Raw genomic sequence first — 17,807 nt, forward strand, 5'->3', positions numbered from 1 at the left:
AATCCAGCTAGGACATCCTCTGACTGTGATTCCTCTAGTGTCCTTGGAATTATTCTGGGTCTCAGAAAGCCTGGTACAGAAGCCCTGTTTTTCATATAAGACTATATTCTAGAAACAGTAGCAAGAAAGAATATCAAGTGAACCTAGCATTCTATTTCCTTTTCTCCGATATAAGAGTCAGGGCCTACTCTTCTAAAACCCAGAGCTCCAGAATTTCCCATGGGAAAGGATTTGGTCAGGAAAGAAAGATGTTCTTCTATTCCCAGGGGCTGTGGTTGTTTAATTTGAGTAACAACTGTGATCTCATTGGTATCTCAAGCTTGTTAAGTGGTATACATCATATTACACATTTAGAAAGTAAGAGAAAGAGTTGTTAGAGCAAACAGCTATGTCAGGGAGAAACAACCTTAAGCTTCGCTTCTTCAGCTATAAAATTGGACTAACAGCGCACCAATCTCCTAGTTATAAATGAGATAATTACAAAGCACTCTGCTCATGGCTAGGCAAAGAATGGATGTTCAATATTACAATGATTTGCTGTCACTGACATGGCTGCATCTATTCCATCAAAGAAAAAACAAGAGAATTACAGGGCTGATATTAAATATATATTTAGAAGATGAGGACTAAAAAAGGAAGGCTAGGGTTAACCTGCACTGTGTCTGTATGCTTAACTCCAAGGATACTTTTGAGTTTGGTGCCTGTGTTGAAGTTTGGGATGAAATGGATTAAACTTCATGAAATGCTGTTTAAAATACAAACTATCTCTGCATTGGGCTTGTTTTCAGTATTTGTTGAAAATGTATAGATGGATGATTTGCAGTTGATTCAATGGAACAGGCAGCCTATTTTCAGTGATGTGTTTAATGAGGTATCAAATATTCTCAGGAAATGTGTGGATATTAAGAATAATAATATTATCATTCACATTAAGAGTTACTGAAATGAATTCAGTTTTATGAACTTAGAAATAAGCAATGATCAAGGTCAGGCATTACAACTTATGCTTTACTGACAAGGGACTACCAACTCTCAGATTAATAAGAATCTATTCAACCTATCTCCATGAGTCTGGTTATGAAACTTGAAAGATTTACAGCACATTAAAGCTGAAAAGTAGAAGGGTTAGCAAGAAGTAAAAGCTGATTAATCTGAAGGCAGGGGAAAAGAACCATGAGATCCTTCAGCAGTTATTTAAAGTATGCTGTACAACCCCCCCCCCCCCCCCACACACACACACCAATAGCTCCCAAAGCTATAGGTCTCACTGATGATGAGACCTATAGCTTTGAGTGATTCTGAATCAGCACTGGAGGACAATATAACATTCAGGATACTATTTAGGAAGGTAGTAAATTATAATGTTCATTTATTATTTTAGTCACTGATTTACAATCATCCTGTTAATGACAGGGTTTCATGCATATTGTGTTCTAACCCTATGCCATCCACGAGAGTGTCTGCTTCCTCCCACTACTGTCTCAGAGTTCCCCTGCTCAACACTGCCACTGTACACAAAATCTGCACTCCCCCCCCCCAAAAAAAAATGTGAGAATCAGTTGTACACAAAACCAATTTATTCAAACGGGACTATTCCTAGATAATGTTGTATAATGGGTGGTATGCCACACTCTAATCTGTGAGTCCACATGCTAACCTGGAAGCTATCGTTTTCTTTGGGAAAAAATATCTAATTATCTTTTTTTAGCTGCAAATTCTTCAAAGCTTTACTCAGCACATGCTGAGCTATCCACGTGTGTGAGCCATCCACTGCCATTTGAAGACTCTCTTGGTGAAGTCTATAAGAAAGCAAACCTTCATTCACCATTCTTACTGCTCTCGAGGGAAGTCAAACTGCAAGATAGGTGAAAAGGGTGGTATGATGAAAAGGCTGTGAATTTGTACCCAGGATACACAAGATTCCTGTCCCAGCTCCTGGCATTTTAAACAGGCTGCTGCTGAATTTGTGATGTTAAGGTGTTGTGCATGATTTCTTAAGCCCTTTCAGCTGCAACTTTGAATAGTTCAAATATTGGAAAAGATTTTTGTTAAATGGAAAGAGTAGGTCATATCCAAATTCTTTGGAAATGTGAACACACTATTTTCCAGCTAAGCATCCACTATTCCTCCAAACCAACATCAACAAAATAACTTTTAAAAAAAAGAGGAAAAAAATCAACAAAGGCATTTTCCCCACCCAATTTTGTGCTCGGATTTATTAAAAACATACAAAAAGTCTGCTGAAGCGTCACATTCATCATTCCTTGCTTTCTTCTAAGATGTTCTGATACTAGTATTTACTCAGCTGTTCATGCTTACATTGAGCGTCTTCAAAGTTTTATTCTACTGAAATAGGTGTTGAAAATAAGTATGAAAAATAGGTGTGAAAATAGGCTGGATTCTTCCCCCATGGACTGATAGAAATAACTTTCCCTAGGAAAATAGTCTCACATTCTAAAGTGACATTTCACTTACTAAAAAACAAAATTACACAAGCTAAAAAGTTGCTATTTGGATCATCCTCCTACTCTGGGAAGGTTAAAAAGTAGAATATTTGCCAATTTAATTTTACCACTGAAGCCTATTTATGGAAATTAAAGATTGAGTTTTCATAGCATTTTGGTTTATGATTAAAAATATGTGGTATAATGGTGCTAATATGCCCAATCAGGCTGACAGAAATTCATAAATGGCATGTATTATAATGTCTCCACATGTTATCAGGGAGCTGATAACCATTCAAGATCTGATTTTTGGTCACACCTTGTAATTCTCAGGTCTTACTCCTTTCTCTGCACTCAGAAATTACTCCTGATAGGTTTGAGGGCCATATGGATGCTGGTGATCAAACCGGGGTTAGCTGTGTGCAAGGCAAGTGCCTTACCTACTGCTCCAGCACCAAGAACTCAGATATTTTTATAATTAAGGTTAGAGTACCAAGCTTGTGAGAGTAGGAAATCTAAGGATTTGAGAGAAAAATATAATTGTTATTAATATTTTTCATGCCCTGAACCTGCTTAGCAAAAAAAGATAACTTTATATATATATATATATATATATATATATATATATATATATATGTATGTATTTGCTACCAGAGGCAAGCAATGAATTGTCAGATGACAGAGGCAGGTTTCCAGGAATAAGTATACATAAAATGCCAGAAATAGAATTCTATGAGAGGAGATAAAAGAGATAATGTGGCATCTATAAAGTAAATATTCTTTCAAAACCAAACAAACATGGTGCGCCCAGAGTGATTCTTACCAACTCGATATGATTTTCTTAAAAGCCAAGTTTTATACTACATGTTCTGATGTCTTATCTGATAATTTTATGCTTTGTAAGGAAAAAATGGTTTAATAGAGTCTCCCACAAAGGAAGATAAAAGGCCAAATTTTCTTTGAAGGAGTTTTACAATTTGTGATTCCTTATCAAAAAGAACTCTTCATAGAATGAAAAATAATGGGTTACCAGGCATCAGGGCTTCAGTTATCCCAGTGATATGAGTGAGTTATATATCCAAAACATAGATTCAACAGAACTGAAAGCATGAGATCTAAGTGGCAACCACTGAGACCTCGTAATGTGCTTGTCAAATTGTGGAGTGAGAGTTGGGATGGAAGGGAATATGGGAACACTGGTGGAGGGAAGTTGACACTGGGGGAGAGATTGGTATTGAATTTTGTATGCCTAAAACTCAACTATCAGTAGCTCTGTAAATCGTGACTCTTTAATAAATAAATAAATAAATAAATAAAGGTCTCATATTTTGATAAAGTGAAAAAAAGAGCTTTTCATGAAATGATAGAACACAGTCATCAAGTTATAGCAACAACTGATAAAGCTGGCACATATTTATGGATAGGGACTATGCCTTACTCACAGGAAGCAAACAAATACAGAATTAGTAAGTGATCTACTTTGCACCTAAATACTAAAGCATGTAGAATCATCAAGAGAGGAGAAACCCAGTGGGATATTAAAAAAATAGTATGAAACTAATATCCAAGGCCAGGTAAAAGAGGGGGCAGGAGGACTGGTCAATGGTTGGAAGCTTTCCATAAGTGTGTGCGTGGGCAGGGGCAAAGGACAGTTAGGATAGAGACGGGATCATTATGACAGTAATAGTTAGAAATGATCACTCTGAACAAAACTGAATGTTGAAAATAGGTAAACATGATAACCTTTCAGGATAGGTATTGCAAACAATAATGCCCCAAAGACAGGAAGGAGAGAAAGAGGGAGGAAGAGAGAAACAGAGAGAGAATAAAGGAGGGAGGAGGAGGGGGGAGCCTGGGGACACTGGTGGTGGGAAATGTAACTGATAAAGGTATGGGTGTTGGAACATTATATAACTAAAACCCAACCTTGAACAATCTTGAACAACCTTGTTATTGTGTATCTCATGGGGATTCAATAATTTTTTTTTAAAAAAAGAAGAGAAACCCAGCTTGAGAGATAGTATAGGGGCTAAGGTGCTTGCCTTACACACTGCTGACTCCTGAGAACTAAATATGATTCCTGAAGCACCAGCAGGAGTGAGTCCTGAGCATAGTAGGGTATGGCCCTCCAAACAAAACAACATAAAACTCCAAAATCAAAAAGGGGAGAACCCCAAAAATAAATATTTCTTCTATCACTAGTGACTCAATTATATCAGCAAGAATACCATTATTTTTTTGTTTGGTTTGGCTTTTGTTTTGGGGTCATATCTTGCTGTGCTCTAGGTTTACCCATGGCTCTGTGCTCAGAAATTTTATATATATATGTATATATGTATATATATATATATATATAGTGTGTGTGGGGGGGGATTAAACCCAAGTCTACTGTGTGCAAGGCAACACCTTACCTTACATGTTGTACACTCTCCAGGCCCCAAAATACAGTTTAGTGTTTACAGTTGTTGCAACAATACCTTTTTCACTGGGGCCATAGAAAGAGCTCAATGGGCTAAGTGCATGTTCATGAAAGTAAATCCCAGCACCATACCAGGATATTCCCAATATTTTTTAGTTTATGAAACCTAGTTAAATTAACTATATATCTCTTCCATTAGGACATGACTGTAACTCGTAACCAACACCTAATGTAGGAAAAGATAGGTAAATATAGCTCACCATAGAAGAAATATGATTTTAAACATTAAACTATGTTCTGGTGACTGCTGCTTTACAAGTTGTCAACATAGAGGGTATGATCTATGTGCTAGGTTACTGGAATACAGAGTTCAGAAGAGATTAATTAATTGATTTTCCTAACAGAATAAGTGTTACATTTCAATTTTCTTAATTGCATCGCCCTGGGTTGGAGTAATATTATAGGGGGCAAGGCATTTACCTTGCATGAGGCATCTGGGTTTGATCACCAGTACCCGGTATGTTCCCCCAAGCCCTCCAGGAGTGATCCTTGAGTGTAGAGGCAGGCGTAAGCCCTGACAACTTTCAGGTGTGGCCCAAGACAAACAAACAAAAAGCACAGACCTGAGATGGCTATTCAGAGAACATTCAAAGATCACTCTCAGGTATCTTTCTCTCAGGCCCAAAAAACAGAGCATAATGGATTTAAGAAAGGGAAGTGCTGACAAATTTGCACCTGGATCTCAGAAATGGTGGAACCAATGTTATTTGTGAATTTGCTCTGAAAAATGATTGCAGACTTCAATTTTTTCCTGTTTGGTCTGTAAAGCACTTTTGCATTGCTCCCGTCTCTGATGTGGGTTCCTCCAGGCCCTTTTACAAAACTTGGGGCTTCAGTGAACACACTGGAAACCAATGACCCATCTCAAGCATTTCATCTTATAAGAAAATTGAAATTCAGAGATTACTTGACTTTCTAAGGGCATGGCTGCTTGGATTTTGGATCAGGTTTATGTCTTGGCATTTAGAGACATACAGTGCTGTTTACACTCAAATACTTCTAAGGAAAACATCTTTATATGTGAATTACAGTTTTAAAGATTTCCTTTTTTAAGTCTAAGTCAGTGGTTCACAGTATTGGGCAATTCTGCACCTTAAAAAGTATTTTTCAGTGTGTGGATGCATTTTCAATTATCACAACTTGAAGGGTTAGGTACCACTGGAATCTAATATCCAAAGTGAATTCTAAACATCTTACAATGCACAGGTTGCCCATTAATTCAAGTAATTATACAATCCAAAATGTCAATAGTTACACATACCAATATAATAAACTAAAAATATATATCCAAAACAATAACTCTTACATCAGTTTCTAGTAGCACAGCCCCATTCACAATACCCAAAGGGTGGAAACAACCCAGATGCCCACCAACTCATAAGTGAATAAATAATGAGTGGTAAATTCATATGAGAGATTACTCAGACATCAAATGGAATGAGTTATTAATACTCATATGTTATTGATAAGCATGCATTATTTTAATTGAAAACACAGACACAAAAGGTGACTTATTTTTAGAGACCAGAGTAATAAGTACAGAATTTGTCTTGCATGTGGCTGAACTGGGTTTGATCCCCAGCATGCCTTATGGTCCCCAAGGTACTGCTAGGAGTAATTTCTAAGTTCAGAGCCAGGAGTAATCCCTGAGCTTCTCCAGGTACTGTCTCCCAAAGAGTGACATTTTATATTCTACTTACATGAATATGTAAATTTATAGAGATAGACCTCATAGTATAAATCATCAGGGTCTGGAGAGAAAAGAGGACTAGAGACTGTACAGTGAGGACATGATCTTCTTTGGAAGTGATGAAAATGTTTTGTGACTGAATAGCTGCAAAACACTAAAATTGCTCAATTCTATGTTATATGAATTCTACCTCAACTCAAGGGCTGGAGCGATAGCACAGCGGGTAGGGCGTTTGCCTTGCACGCAGCCAACATGGCCAACCCGAGTTCAATTCCTCTGCCCCTCTCGGAGAGCCCGCAGGGCAGAGCCTGGCAAGCTACCCGTGAGGTACTGATATGCCAAACACAGTAACAACAAAGTCTCCAATGGAGACGTTACTGGGCCCGCTCGAGCAAATCGATGAACAACGGGAGGACCGTGACCGTGACCTCAACTCAAAAAACATTTAAAGTTGCTCAGATTTAGAAAGCAATTCTAAGCTTACACACTAAGGACTATCTTCATCTTACTAAGTGAAAGCATAGAGGATCCCATCAAAATTTGAGACCACAGAGATAGTACAGTGGGCAGGGCACTTGCCTCGTTTGCAACTGACCCAGATTCAATATCCAGATTCAATATCCAGCACCCCATATGGTCACCCCAGCCCACAAGGAGGGATCCCTGAGTGTAGAGTCAGGAGTAAACCCCAAGTACCACAGGGTGTGGCATAAAAAATAAAAAGCACCAAGCATTAGAATGAGTTAAAACAACAATAATAAAGTAGGCTGGGGATGCAGCTCAGCTATAGAGCACTGTGTTGCATAAGTGAGGCCCTGGGTTCAATCCCTGACACTACAAAGTAAAGTACCTGATCCTTAAATAGATCATTTGATTTTCTAGTGGAAGCCTTGAGAGCAAAAATAATGACTGTTTTCTTCCCTAAGCAGATATATATACACATATATATATATATACATATCACTTATATATATACATATACATATATCTATATATCACATATATACATATCACTTTTATAAAATTATGAAGTTTATGATAACAATGCATCAAAACTACAAAGGCATGGATATGACATTACAATGAAGAATAACTCAGATTTAATATAGGCCAGTAAATGAAATAATTGTCTTTAAATGTGTGCCTTCAGTTGAACTATAAACCAGTAAAAGTAAAGGCCCTCCCGTTGATCATCGATTTGCTTGAGCGGGTCCAGTAACGTCTCCATTGGAGACTTTGTTGTTACTGTGTCTGGCATATTGAATACGTCACGGGGAGCTTGCCAGGCCCTGCCATGCAGGCGAGATACTCTCGGTAGCTTGCTGGGCTCTCCGAGAGGGGCGGAGGAATCGAACTCGGGTCGGCCATGTTGGCTGCGTGCAAGGCAAACGCCCTACCGCTGTGCTATCACTCCAGCAAATCGAACTATAAACCAGAGAGCTGTTAAATAAAATTAGAAATTCCAATATAGGAAAGTCACTTTACAAGGCTTTAAGAGTGAATATTCATTCCTCAGAACTGGAAAGTCAAGAATTAATGTTTCGGACTGACCTAATTGAGCAGCAGTTCAGCAGTGAATTATAGGATGGAGATATCTACAGTGGTAGATATGAACCACCCTTTCTTACACTAAGTCTTAAGAGTGGAGCTATATGAGTTTCTTGGACTAAAGGAGCTAGATATATCTATGAATCCAAAGATATTATATTTTAATTTAGCAAACAAAGACAGCACTACTGTTGTTTCCCTATACCATGACTATGTTTTAGTTTATTTTTTGACAAGTTTTTTTTAATTAATTTAAATTTTATTTTAATTTTTTTCTTTTACATAGAGTTGTTCATGATTTTGCTTCAGTCATACAATATTCCATCACCTGTCCCTTCACCACCACCAATATACCCACTTTCCCTCCCACAACAACCCCATCCCACCTGCATCTACAGCGGGAACCTATGTGTCTCTCTCTCTCTCTCTCTCTCTCTCTCTCTCTCTCTCTCTCTCTCTCTCTACCTGTGGGCATTATGGTATGCAGGACAGGTGCTAAAAGATTATCATGAACACCCCATTACCTACTTTCAACTCTCAATTCTTGTCCAGAGTGATCATTACCTACTATCACTCTCATAGTGGCCCTTTCTCTATTCTAACTGCCCTCTTCCCTCCCAACTTGCGGCATTCTTCCAATCAAAACAACACGAGTTCCCGAGAACAGAAAGCTGGATAAAGAAACAGGAACATTTAAACAATTGAATACTACATAGTCACCAGGAAAAATTGTCATGAAATTTGCTTTTAGATGGATGGACATGAAGAGTATCATGCTGAATGAAATGAATTAGGAGAGGAACAGACATAGAATGAATGCACTCATTTGTGGGATATAAAAAAACATGGTATGAGACCAATATCTTTTTTTATGGCTGCATAGTGTATATATACAATATCTGTTCTTGGGAAGGGGCACACCCAGCTATGCTCAGGGCTTACTCCTGACTCTGCTCAGTAATCCATCCTGTCAGGGCTTAGGGGACTTTTATTATGGAGTGTGCAGGGATCAAGTCCTGGTCAGCTGCTTGCAAGGCAAGACCATGGGTGAACGGGCATCAGGGCTTCAGTTCTATTGGTGATATGGGTGAGGGGTAGAGCCATATATCCAAAACATAGACTCAACAACATTGAAACATGAGATTTAAGCTGCAACCACTGAAACTTTATAATGTACCTATCAAGTTGACAGGCAGGAATGGGGCAGGATTTGGTTGGGGATGGAAAATGGGAGCACTGGTGGAGGGAAATTGACACTGGTGGTGGGATTGGTGTTGAAATATTATGCACCTAAAACTCAAATATCAATAACTTTGAAATCACAGTTCTTTAATTAAAAAGTAAAAAATTAATAATAAATTTTAAAAGAGCTTTACTGGTTACCAGAACTTCTTTTTAAATATTGAATTACAATGAGATACACAGTTACATTGTTCATGATTAGGTTTTAATATATCATGTTATATCACCCATCCCTTAGTGTACATTTTCCACTACCAGTGTCCCCAGTTTCCCTCCCGCCACCAACCCCCAACCTCTCCTTCCCTCCCTCCCTCCCCCTCTGCAATATGTTTTCAATACAAGTACTGACAGGCCATCATGTATATCCCTTTACGTACTTTCAATATTCAGTTGTTATCCAAAGTGATCATTTCTAACTGTTATTTCCATGTTTTGGTTTAATTTTTACAAACACATTTACAATAGTTGCACCTCCAACTGCACCGCCTGGTGACCCCATTCTTTCACCAATGATCCTAGGGATGGTTTTATACTCGACTATCAATAGCATGGTACCATTAAGTTTGGAGAGTGAAAACAGAAACTGATTCATCAGATTAAAATTTTATAGACCTACAATATTCTTGATAAAAGTCATTTCCAAAGACTACATATTGGAAGAGAAGAAAAAAATGCTAAATAGGACCAACAGCTCAAAGGGCTGAAACATAAGCCAGCATGCATAGGGCCCTTGGTTCAATCCCCAGCACTGAGTGGCCTTCCAAGCACCACTGGGTATAACCTGGTAGACTAGCATCACTGGGGAGACTCTTTAAAAGCTAAATTTTCTTTTTAACTATTTTCTACACATAGAAACTGTCTGCTATCACTCAGATAATATATATATATATATAGTTTCCATATAACAAAGTAAAATTAATTCCTTTGACAATCTGTGGCTAAATATCATTCCCATTTGGAAAACCTTATGGTTTGCTCTTATTAAGACAGCATAATGAATTTCCTCAGAAGCTTCATTCTTGGTTTTGGGGGGTGTTTATCGGGCAGGGGTGTGCATCTAGTGGTCAACAGTGTTTACTTCTGGCTCTATACTTAAGAGATCATTCCTTGTGGGGATCAGGGACCATATATGATGATAGGGACAGAACTCAAGTTGGCTACATTTAAGGTAAGTGCCCCACCTGCTGTACTATTACTCTGGTCCCGATTCTTATTTTTATTTATTCATTTTTATCAAGGCACCATAATTTACAAAGTAGGAGAGTTTGAGGCATACAGTGTTCCAGTATCCCACCACACTGTTACATTCCCTCCACCAATATCCCCAGGTTCCTCCCCCGACCTCACCACCTGCCTGATGACAGGCAGATTTTTAAATTTTTAATTTTTTAAATTTGGCTGTTGTATTTTGGGTCTCCTGCTTTCAGTGCTGTTGGCTCAGTGGTTTAGATGCGATACATATATCTCACCTCTACACTCGCAATGTGCCTGAGGCCCCTGACTCCTGTCCCTATTTCCTCCTTTCCTCTTCTTACTTTCCCACTAGATTTCTTTGCATACCTGTCTTGTTTTCTGTATTCTAGGGTTAAGGGTATTCTAGATATCTTCCTTTAAGCCCATGCCCTGTTATTCTATAAACTACAGATAGTGAGATCATCTAATATTTATCCTTAATATTCTGACTTCTTAATGTAAAGACAGTGAGGGGCTGGAGCAATAGCACAGCGGGTGGGGCATTTGCCTTGCATGCAACCGACCTGGGTTCAATTCCCAGCATCCCATATGGTCCCCTGAGCACCGCCAGGGGTAATTCCTGAGCGCAGAGCCAGGAGTAACCCCTGTGCATTGCCGGGTGTGACCCAAAAAGCAAATAAATAAATAAATAAATAAATAAAAAATAAAGACAGTGAAACTGATCATCAATAACTGCATAGTAGGCTAGTAATATCAAAACTGCTGCCACAGCCCTCAGAATATACAGTGAATTCTGATATGGAAAAGAAGACTAATTCGAAACCAATTACTTTAAAACTTTTGGGCTCGCGAGATATTTCAGGGTAAAGGTACTTTCCTTGCACATGACCACCCCTGGTTTGATTCCCCTACCACTACATATGAACCCTCGAGCACCGGCAAGAGTGATTCCTGAGTATAAAGCCAGGAGTAAGCCCTGAACACTACCCAGTGTGAGCCCCCAAAACAGAAAAGTAAAATAAACTCTACTCATTGTAAAAATGTAGTATTTAGAAGAAAACAGAAATAGAAAATAAGAAATAAGAAAATAAATAAGAAATAAGAAACTTTAAAATTGCTTTGTAAAGTACTGAGACTTGTCATTTTGTCATGAATGTACCAGTTGCTCAGGAGGAGGCATGATGCAAAAGCAGAATGAATTTTTCACTTTTACCTAAAGATGAGTAAAGATATTCTAGTATAATGGATATTGATTTTGTGATCTCTTCCAGAAACTATTTTATGCACCTAGATATACAATTTGTATAATTCTCATACTTTCTGCCATGTGAAAAGTATTCTCTACTAAAATCTTCTAAATTACATTTATACACACCCATTCTTTTTGGTAACAGCATCTTCTCTTGTTTGCTCATACTGTTAAAGGGTCCTGAGCTGCATTAAACTCTGTGCCAAGAAAACCACAAAGGAAAAAACCTCTTTCAATCAAAAACAGTGACTTTCACAAAGGCTGGGCAAGTGGTGTCTTGGACCAATTACTTTTGGCATACCACACGCCTGCAGCTAATACTTGAGCTGAGTGATCTAGTTATCTACTTTGGTGGCTGCTAACAGCATCATGGCCTATTGAATTACTGCAGTCAGGGATCACTGCCATTCAGAAGACTTTGACATGGGAGGCACTCCACTGTTGGATCTACATGTGCTGTGTTCTAGTCATTGACATAAGTGGCAATTTCCCTTTACCTGTCAGTGTAGCCCCCATGCTTAGATAAATACACGAAGATCATCATTGGTCTTTGAATAACACTTTCTGCCTTGCCTTTCACAAAAAAAAAAATTACTCCTAGGCTTTTGACATACTTTATACACTACTGGGGGCTATGGTATTCCAAATATGGTTTATTGGAAGAAAATAAAAACTGGGGCGGGAAATTGCTCAACGGGTGGAGCTCATGCTTTGCATGCAGGAAGCCCAGGTTCAATCTCCAGCACCACATAGTTTCCCCAGCACCACTGGGAATGACCCTGAGCACAGTGAGATGTAGCCCCTGAGTACAGTCAGGTGTGCTGAACCCCTCTTCCAAAATAAAAATAGAGGGGCCAGAATGATAGTAGGGTGTTTGCCTTGCAAACGGCTGACCTGGATACAATCCCCACCATCTCATATGGACCCCCAATCACAACCAGGAATGATTCCTGAAAGCAAGGGCCTCTGATCTACTGCCGGGTGTAGCCCCAAAACAAAACTAAAAAAAATTAAAATAGATATGACAAAGAAGACTTAGGTTAAAGATCTCTGCTTCTCCATTTACATGCTGTGAACTTTAAAATATTTCTCAACACGCAGTTTATATTGTATATAAAACTGAAAGTAACAGTCCCTATTTATATCATACAGTCCCTATTTATATCATAGGATCATAGGATTTATATCACAGTCCCTATTTATATCATAGGACTATCTAACTTATCAAAACTATCTAAATTATCAAAACTATCTAACTTATCAAAATAGCTATGTAGTCCTAAGAAAAGTACATACTAAACCCAAGCTTGAAACTCATTTATCACAAAATGGTATCTCAACACCACTTGCAACAGACACTGATGATGAACTTCTAGAAAGTAAATATACAGAGGTGTTCTCAACCTTTCCCTACATTGTTTTAAAAGTTTTTAGTGGGCTGGAGCCATAGTACAGAAAGTAGGATGCTTACTTTGCATATGATTGAGCCAGATTCTATCCACAGAATCCCTTAATGTCCCCTGAGCCACACCAGGGCTGATCCCTGAGCGCAGAGCAAGGAGTAAGATCTGAGCACTGGTGGGTGTGATCCAAAGCCCAAAAAATCAGTTTTAGAAATTATTTCATGTCACGTAAAGGTTCTTCTCCCATATATTTATAATTTCTTCAAAATCAAATTTACAAAAATTACCTCAATTTAAATTTTATTTTTAACCTAAACTGCATGATTTTCCAGATTTCGTGATTTGTCAGATTTCATGATTTCCTGGCTCCTAAATTAATGAGGTTAATATGTCTTTGTGATTTCCTCTGCTGGTCCTTTGTATGAGACATTGAGCTGTATTTCTGAGAATCTTTGCCAAGCCCAGTAAAAACTTCATTGTACATTGCCAGAGTAGAAAAACATGAGCTCACAGTAGCATCTTTTTGTTCCCACTAACCATGTCAGCAATTTACAAGTGTAACCAGGCAAAGTGAATAAAGCTCCTCGAGTAAGGTAAGGTAAAGGTAAAGGCCCTCCCGTTGATCGTCGATTTGCTCGAGCGGGCCCAGTAACGTCTCCATCGGAGACTTTGTTGTTACTGTGTCTGGCATATCTAATACTCTCGGTAGCTTGCCGGGCTCTCCGAGAGGGGCGGAGGAATCGAACTCGGGTCGGCCATGTTGGCTGCGTGCAAGGTGAACGCCCTACCGCTGTGCTATCGCTCGAGTAAATGAGGACAAAATCTTTCAAAATTCAGGGTACTACTAATGCTTTTACAGTGGTCAACACAAAAAGTGCTATTACAAGTATCTGTATTTTTATAAAAGTACCTTCTTTTGAAAAAATCCTTTATCTTCAGATTAGAGACATTCCCATCTGTGCAGATTACATGATCATGCCCTGTCTCTAACAGCATGTAAAGTATATTTGCTGAAGCACCTTTTTTTGGTTTTTGGTTTTGGGCCACACCTAGCAGTGCTTAGGGCTTACTCCTGGGCTCTGCATTCAGGGATCACAACTGGCAAGCTTGAGGGACTTTATGGGATGCCGAGATCAAGCCTGGGTCAGCCAAGTACAATGTAAGCACCCTACCAACTGTAGTACTGCTCTGGTTCTCTGAGCATCTCTTAAAATGTAAGTACCTAACGAGCTACTTACTGGTGATATGTTGATAATTCTGCAAAGGAAAAGAAACAAGACATGTGTTGCCCTGTCTCACTGCAGCTTTCTTCTCCATATAGCCAGAAAATCAGGAAGAGTATCCAAATCCACTGAACTCTTGAAATTAGTTTAGAACATAACCATGATGAACTTCCATTTGTTGACAGCTGACTTGGGGTTAGGACATGATATGAACTAGTCCTACAGCTTTAATTATAATTAAAAATGCAGTGACTAGGTGGCTGGTGAAATAGTACAGAGATAAGGGCTCTTGCCTTGCACACAACTGACTGAGGTTCAATCCCTGGCATCTAATATGGTTCCCTGACTGCTCCAGGAATTATTGCTGAGTGCAGAGCCAGGAGTAAGCCCTGAGCATAGCCAGGTATGGCCCCAAAATAAAAAATACAGGGGTTGGAGAAAGTGTAGCAGGTAGGGTAACAGCCTTGCACACAACTAACCTGGGTTTGGTCCCCATCACCTCATATGGTTCCCTAACCCACTTCAGGAATGATCCCTAAGTGCAGAGGCAGGATTAATCTCCACTGCACCCCTGAGTGTGGCCCCAAACAACAAAATTGTGTTTCATTTTTAAAATAAATTCCAAGTGATCAGAGATTGGTTTATTTTGTGACATCTGGGTAAGAACCAGAATCTCTAAGGCCAATTATCTCTAAAAGAAGCTCTGGAGAAAACAGGTAAAACAAGGTTTAGAAACAAATTTTCCATGACAAATCCACATTGAGCTACCTTTCAGGGCTCATATGAAAGTGGGGGAAGAAAGGAAAACATGAGTCTTGCCCTGCTGTCTTTAGGAACATGTGATCAAATAATCTCCTAAACTTGGGGGAGGGCAACCACTCAGTGAACATATGGTGCCAAGGATCAAACTTAGCACTCAGCATACAGAGCATGTATGCTAGTCCTTTGAGTCATGTTCCCAGAGCCCTACTACCCCCCATCTCCTATTAAATGTTAAACAGAATCAATAGAGCCACATATACTCAATATATCACTGCTCTCTTGTATTATACTTTGAGCTCTCAACAGATTTACATATGTAGTAATATATTATGCAAACCACGGATTCCTAGAAGTGCAGAGTGTATTTCTCCTTCCCTCAGAGAAGTTTCAGACAGGTCTAGGATCTGATCTAGGTAATAGAGGCAGAATATGAATTCAGGGTCTCATTCTATTTCCAGTACTCTTCTTGCTACATTACACAACACCAAGTCTTCCTCTGGGGTCCTTTATAGCATCTGACTTCATGATCTATGCCAATTAGGATTTTTTACAAATTAAGTGCTGTAGCTGGTTAATATTAACAATGAAATGACCTTAAGTTTGTCTATTGTCCACTGCCCATAAACGGTTTCATAAGACTGGAAAACCAAAAGAACATCAACTAAGGGTTCTTAACACCTGGCTTTAAGCATTTTAGGGGAAAGTTAAAGCATTCACAAATAAACCTCACAGATGAAATTTTTCACTACTCTCATTGGTTGGTAGAATCATTTTTATTTGTGCTATTAACAACAAGGCTTATAAATGGATAGACATGGAGAGTATCATGCTAAGTGAAATGAGTCAGAAAGAGAGGGGCAGACAGAGAAGGACTGCACTCATTTGTGTAGTATAAAACAACATAACATGAGGCTGACACCTAAGGACAGTAGATACACGGAACAGATAGATTGCTCCATATCTGGAAGCCTGCCTCATGAGCAAAGGGGAGAAGGCAGCTGGAATAGAGAAGGAATCGCTAAGAAAAAGATGGCTGGAGAAATCGGTCGGGATAGGAGATGTGTGCAGAAAGTGGATAAAGGACCAAACATGATAACCTCTCAGTGTATGTGTTGCAAACCATAATGCCCCAAAGTAGAGAGACATTATGGGGAATCATGTCTGCTGTGGAGGCAGGGGGAGGGTGAGAGAGGGGGGGTTTACCAGGGATATTGGTGGTGGGGAATGTGCACTGGTGGAGAGATGGGTGTTTGATCATTGTGTGATTGTAACCCAAACATGAAAGCTTGTAACTATCTCAGGGTGATTCAATAAAATTTTAAAAAAACAGTGGAAGCACATGGGTACCTTTGATATGAGTTAGAAAGTAGCTTAGATTAGGATAGGTTCCCACAGTATTGAGATTAACCCTTTCTCTCCCTGCACTGAGAGATACTCAGAAGAAAAAGTGGCAGGGATATTGGAAAGGGATCCCTCAGCCAGTGATGCTGAGGGGCCTACATTCAGGAGTCACTCCTGGCGATGCTCAAGGGACCGCCATATGGGATGATGGTGAACAAACCCAAGTCGACTGTGTGCAAGTCAATTGTCCTAGCCACTGTACTATCTCTCCAGCCCCATGGGGTAAAATTTTAGAAAGACCAATGTTATCGAAGGATTATATTGGTCTCTTCTGTACTTCACTACTTTAGAAAGAAAACTTCCTAACACTGATCATAAATAGAATTTAGGTGTTCAGAAACACACACACACATACAAAGAAACACACACATGTGTAAACACACACACACACACACCTGAATTGAATATCTAATTTCTTGGGTGCAGCAGATTAATTGGGATTAAGTCTAAATTGTTTAAAAGTAAAAGGAAACTTACTCCTCCCCATGTTTTCTTGTGGTCTCTGACAGGTCACTGGATGATGATCACCTGTACAAAACACAATACCGATACACAGTCAGATTCACAGAGGTTGAGTCTCTAAAAAAAAGTCACACTAAATCTGATTCAGTCAACATGAGCACTTCCTTTCAGTGCAGCCCAATCTTTTCCCCTTACATAAGTATTTTCTCCATCACAAAAAGTCTAAATGTGTAGGACAGAGATATAGTATTATGGAAATTTGGGTTCCTTATCAATTGTTATGTCCTTGTTTACTTGGCATTAGTTTCTGCCCATGCCTAATAAAAATCCTCAGATCACCATCTTTTTTTAAATTTTTTTTTTAATTTTTATTAGTGAAACACCATGAGGTACAGTTGTATTTTTTTTTTTTTTTGCTTTTTGGGTGACACCTGGCAATGCACAGGGGTTACTTCTGGCTCTGCACTCAGGAGTTACTCCTGGCGGTGCTCAGGGGACCATATGGGATGCTGGGAATCAAACCCAGGTCGGCCGTGTGCAAGGCAAACGCCCTACCCGCTGTGCTATCTCTCCAGCCCCGAGGTACAGTTGCAGACTTACAAATTTTTGTGCTTGGGTTTCAGTTATACAATCATCGAGTACCCATCCCTCCACCAGTGCCCATTCTCCACCATCAATGATCCTAGTATCCCTCCCACCTCTATCCCCCC

The 17,807-nt window shown here is 39.2% G+C and overlaps 1 protein-coding gene across 1 annotated transcript in view; it reads right to left on the reverse strand.

Annotated features, from left to right (window-relative positions):
• Positions 1-17,807, reverse strand: part of PRRG1 (proline rich and Gla domain 1) — a 134,990-nt gene that overhangs the window by 47,571 nt on the left and 69,612 nt on the right. Inside the window, exon 2 of the mRNA XM_056131320.1 lies at positions 17,113-17,163. Within this exon, the coding sequence (XP_055987295.1) occupies positions 17,113-17,122 (10 nt within the window). The 5' untranslated portion in view covers positions 17,123-17,163. The remainder of the gene's footprint in view (positions 1-17,112; positions 17,164-17,807) is intronic.

This window comes from Sorex fumeus, unplaced genomic scaffold (genome assembly GCF_029834395.1).
Source record: "Sorex fumeus unplaced genomic scaffold, SorFum_2.1 ptg000086l, whole genome shotgun sequence".
In the NCBI taxonomy this organism is placed as follows: Eukaryota; Metazoa; Chordata; class Mammalia; order Eulipotyphla; family Soricidae; genus Sorex; species Sorex fumeus.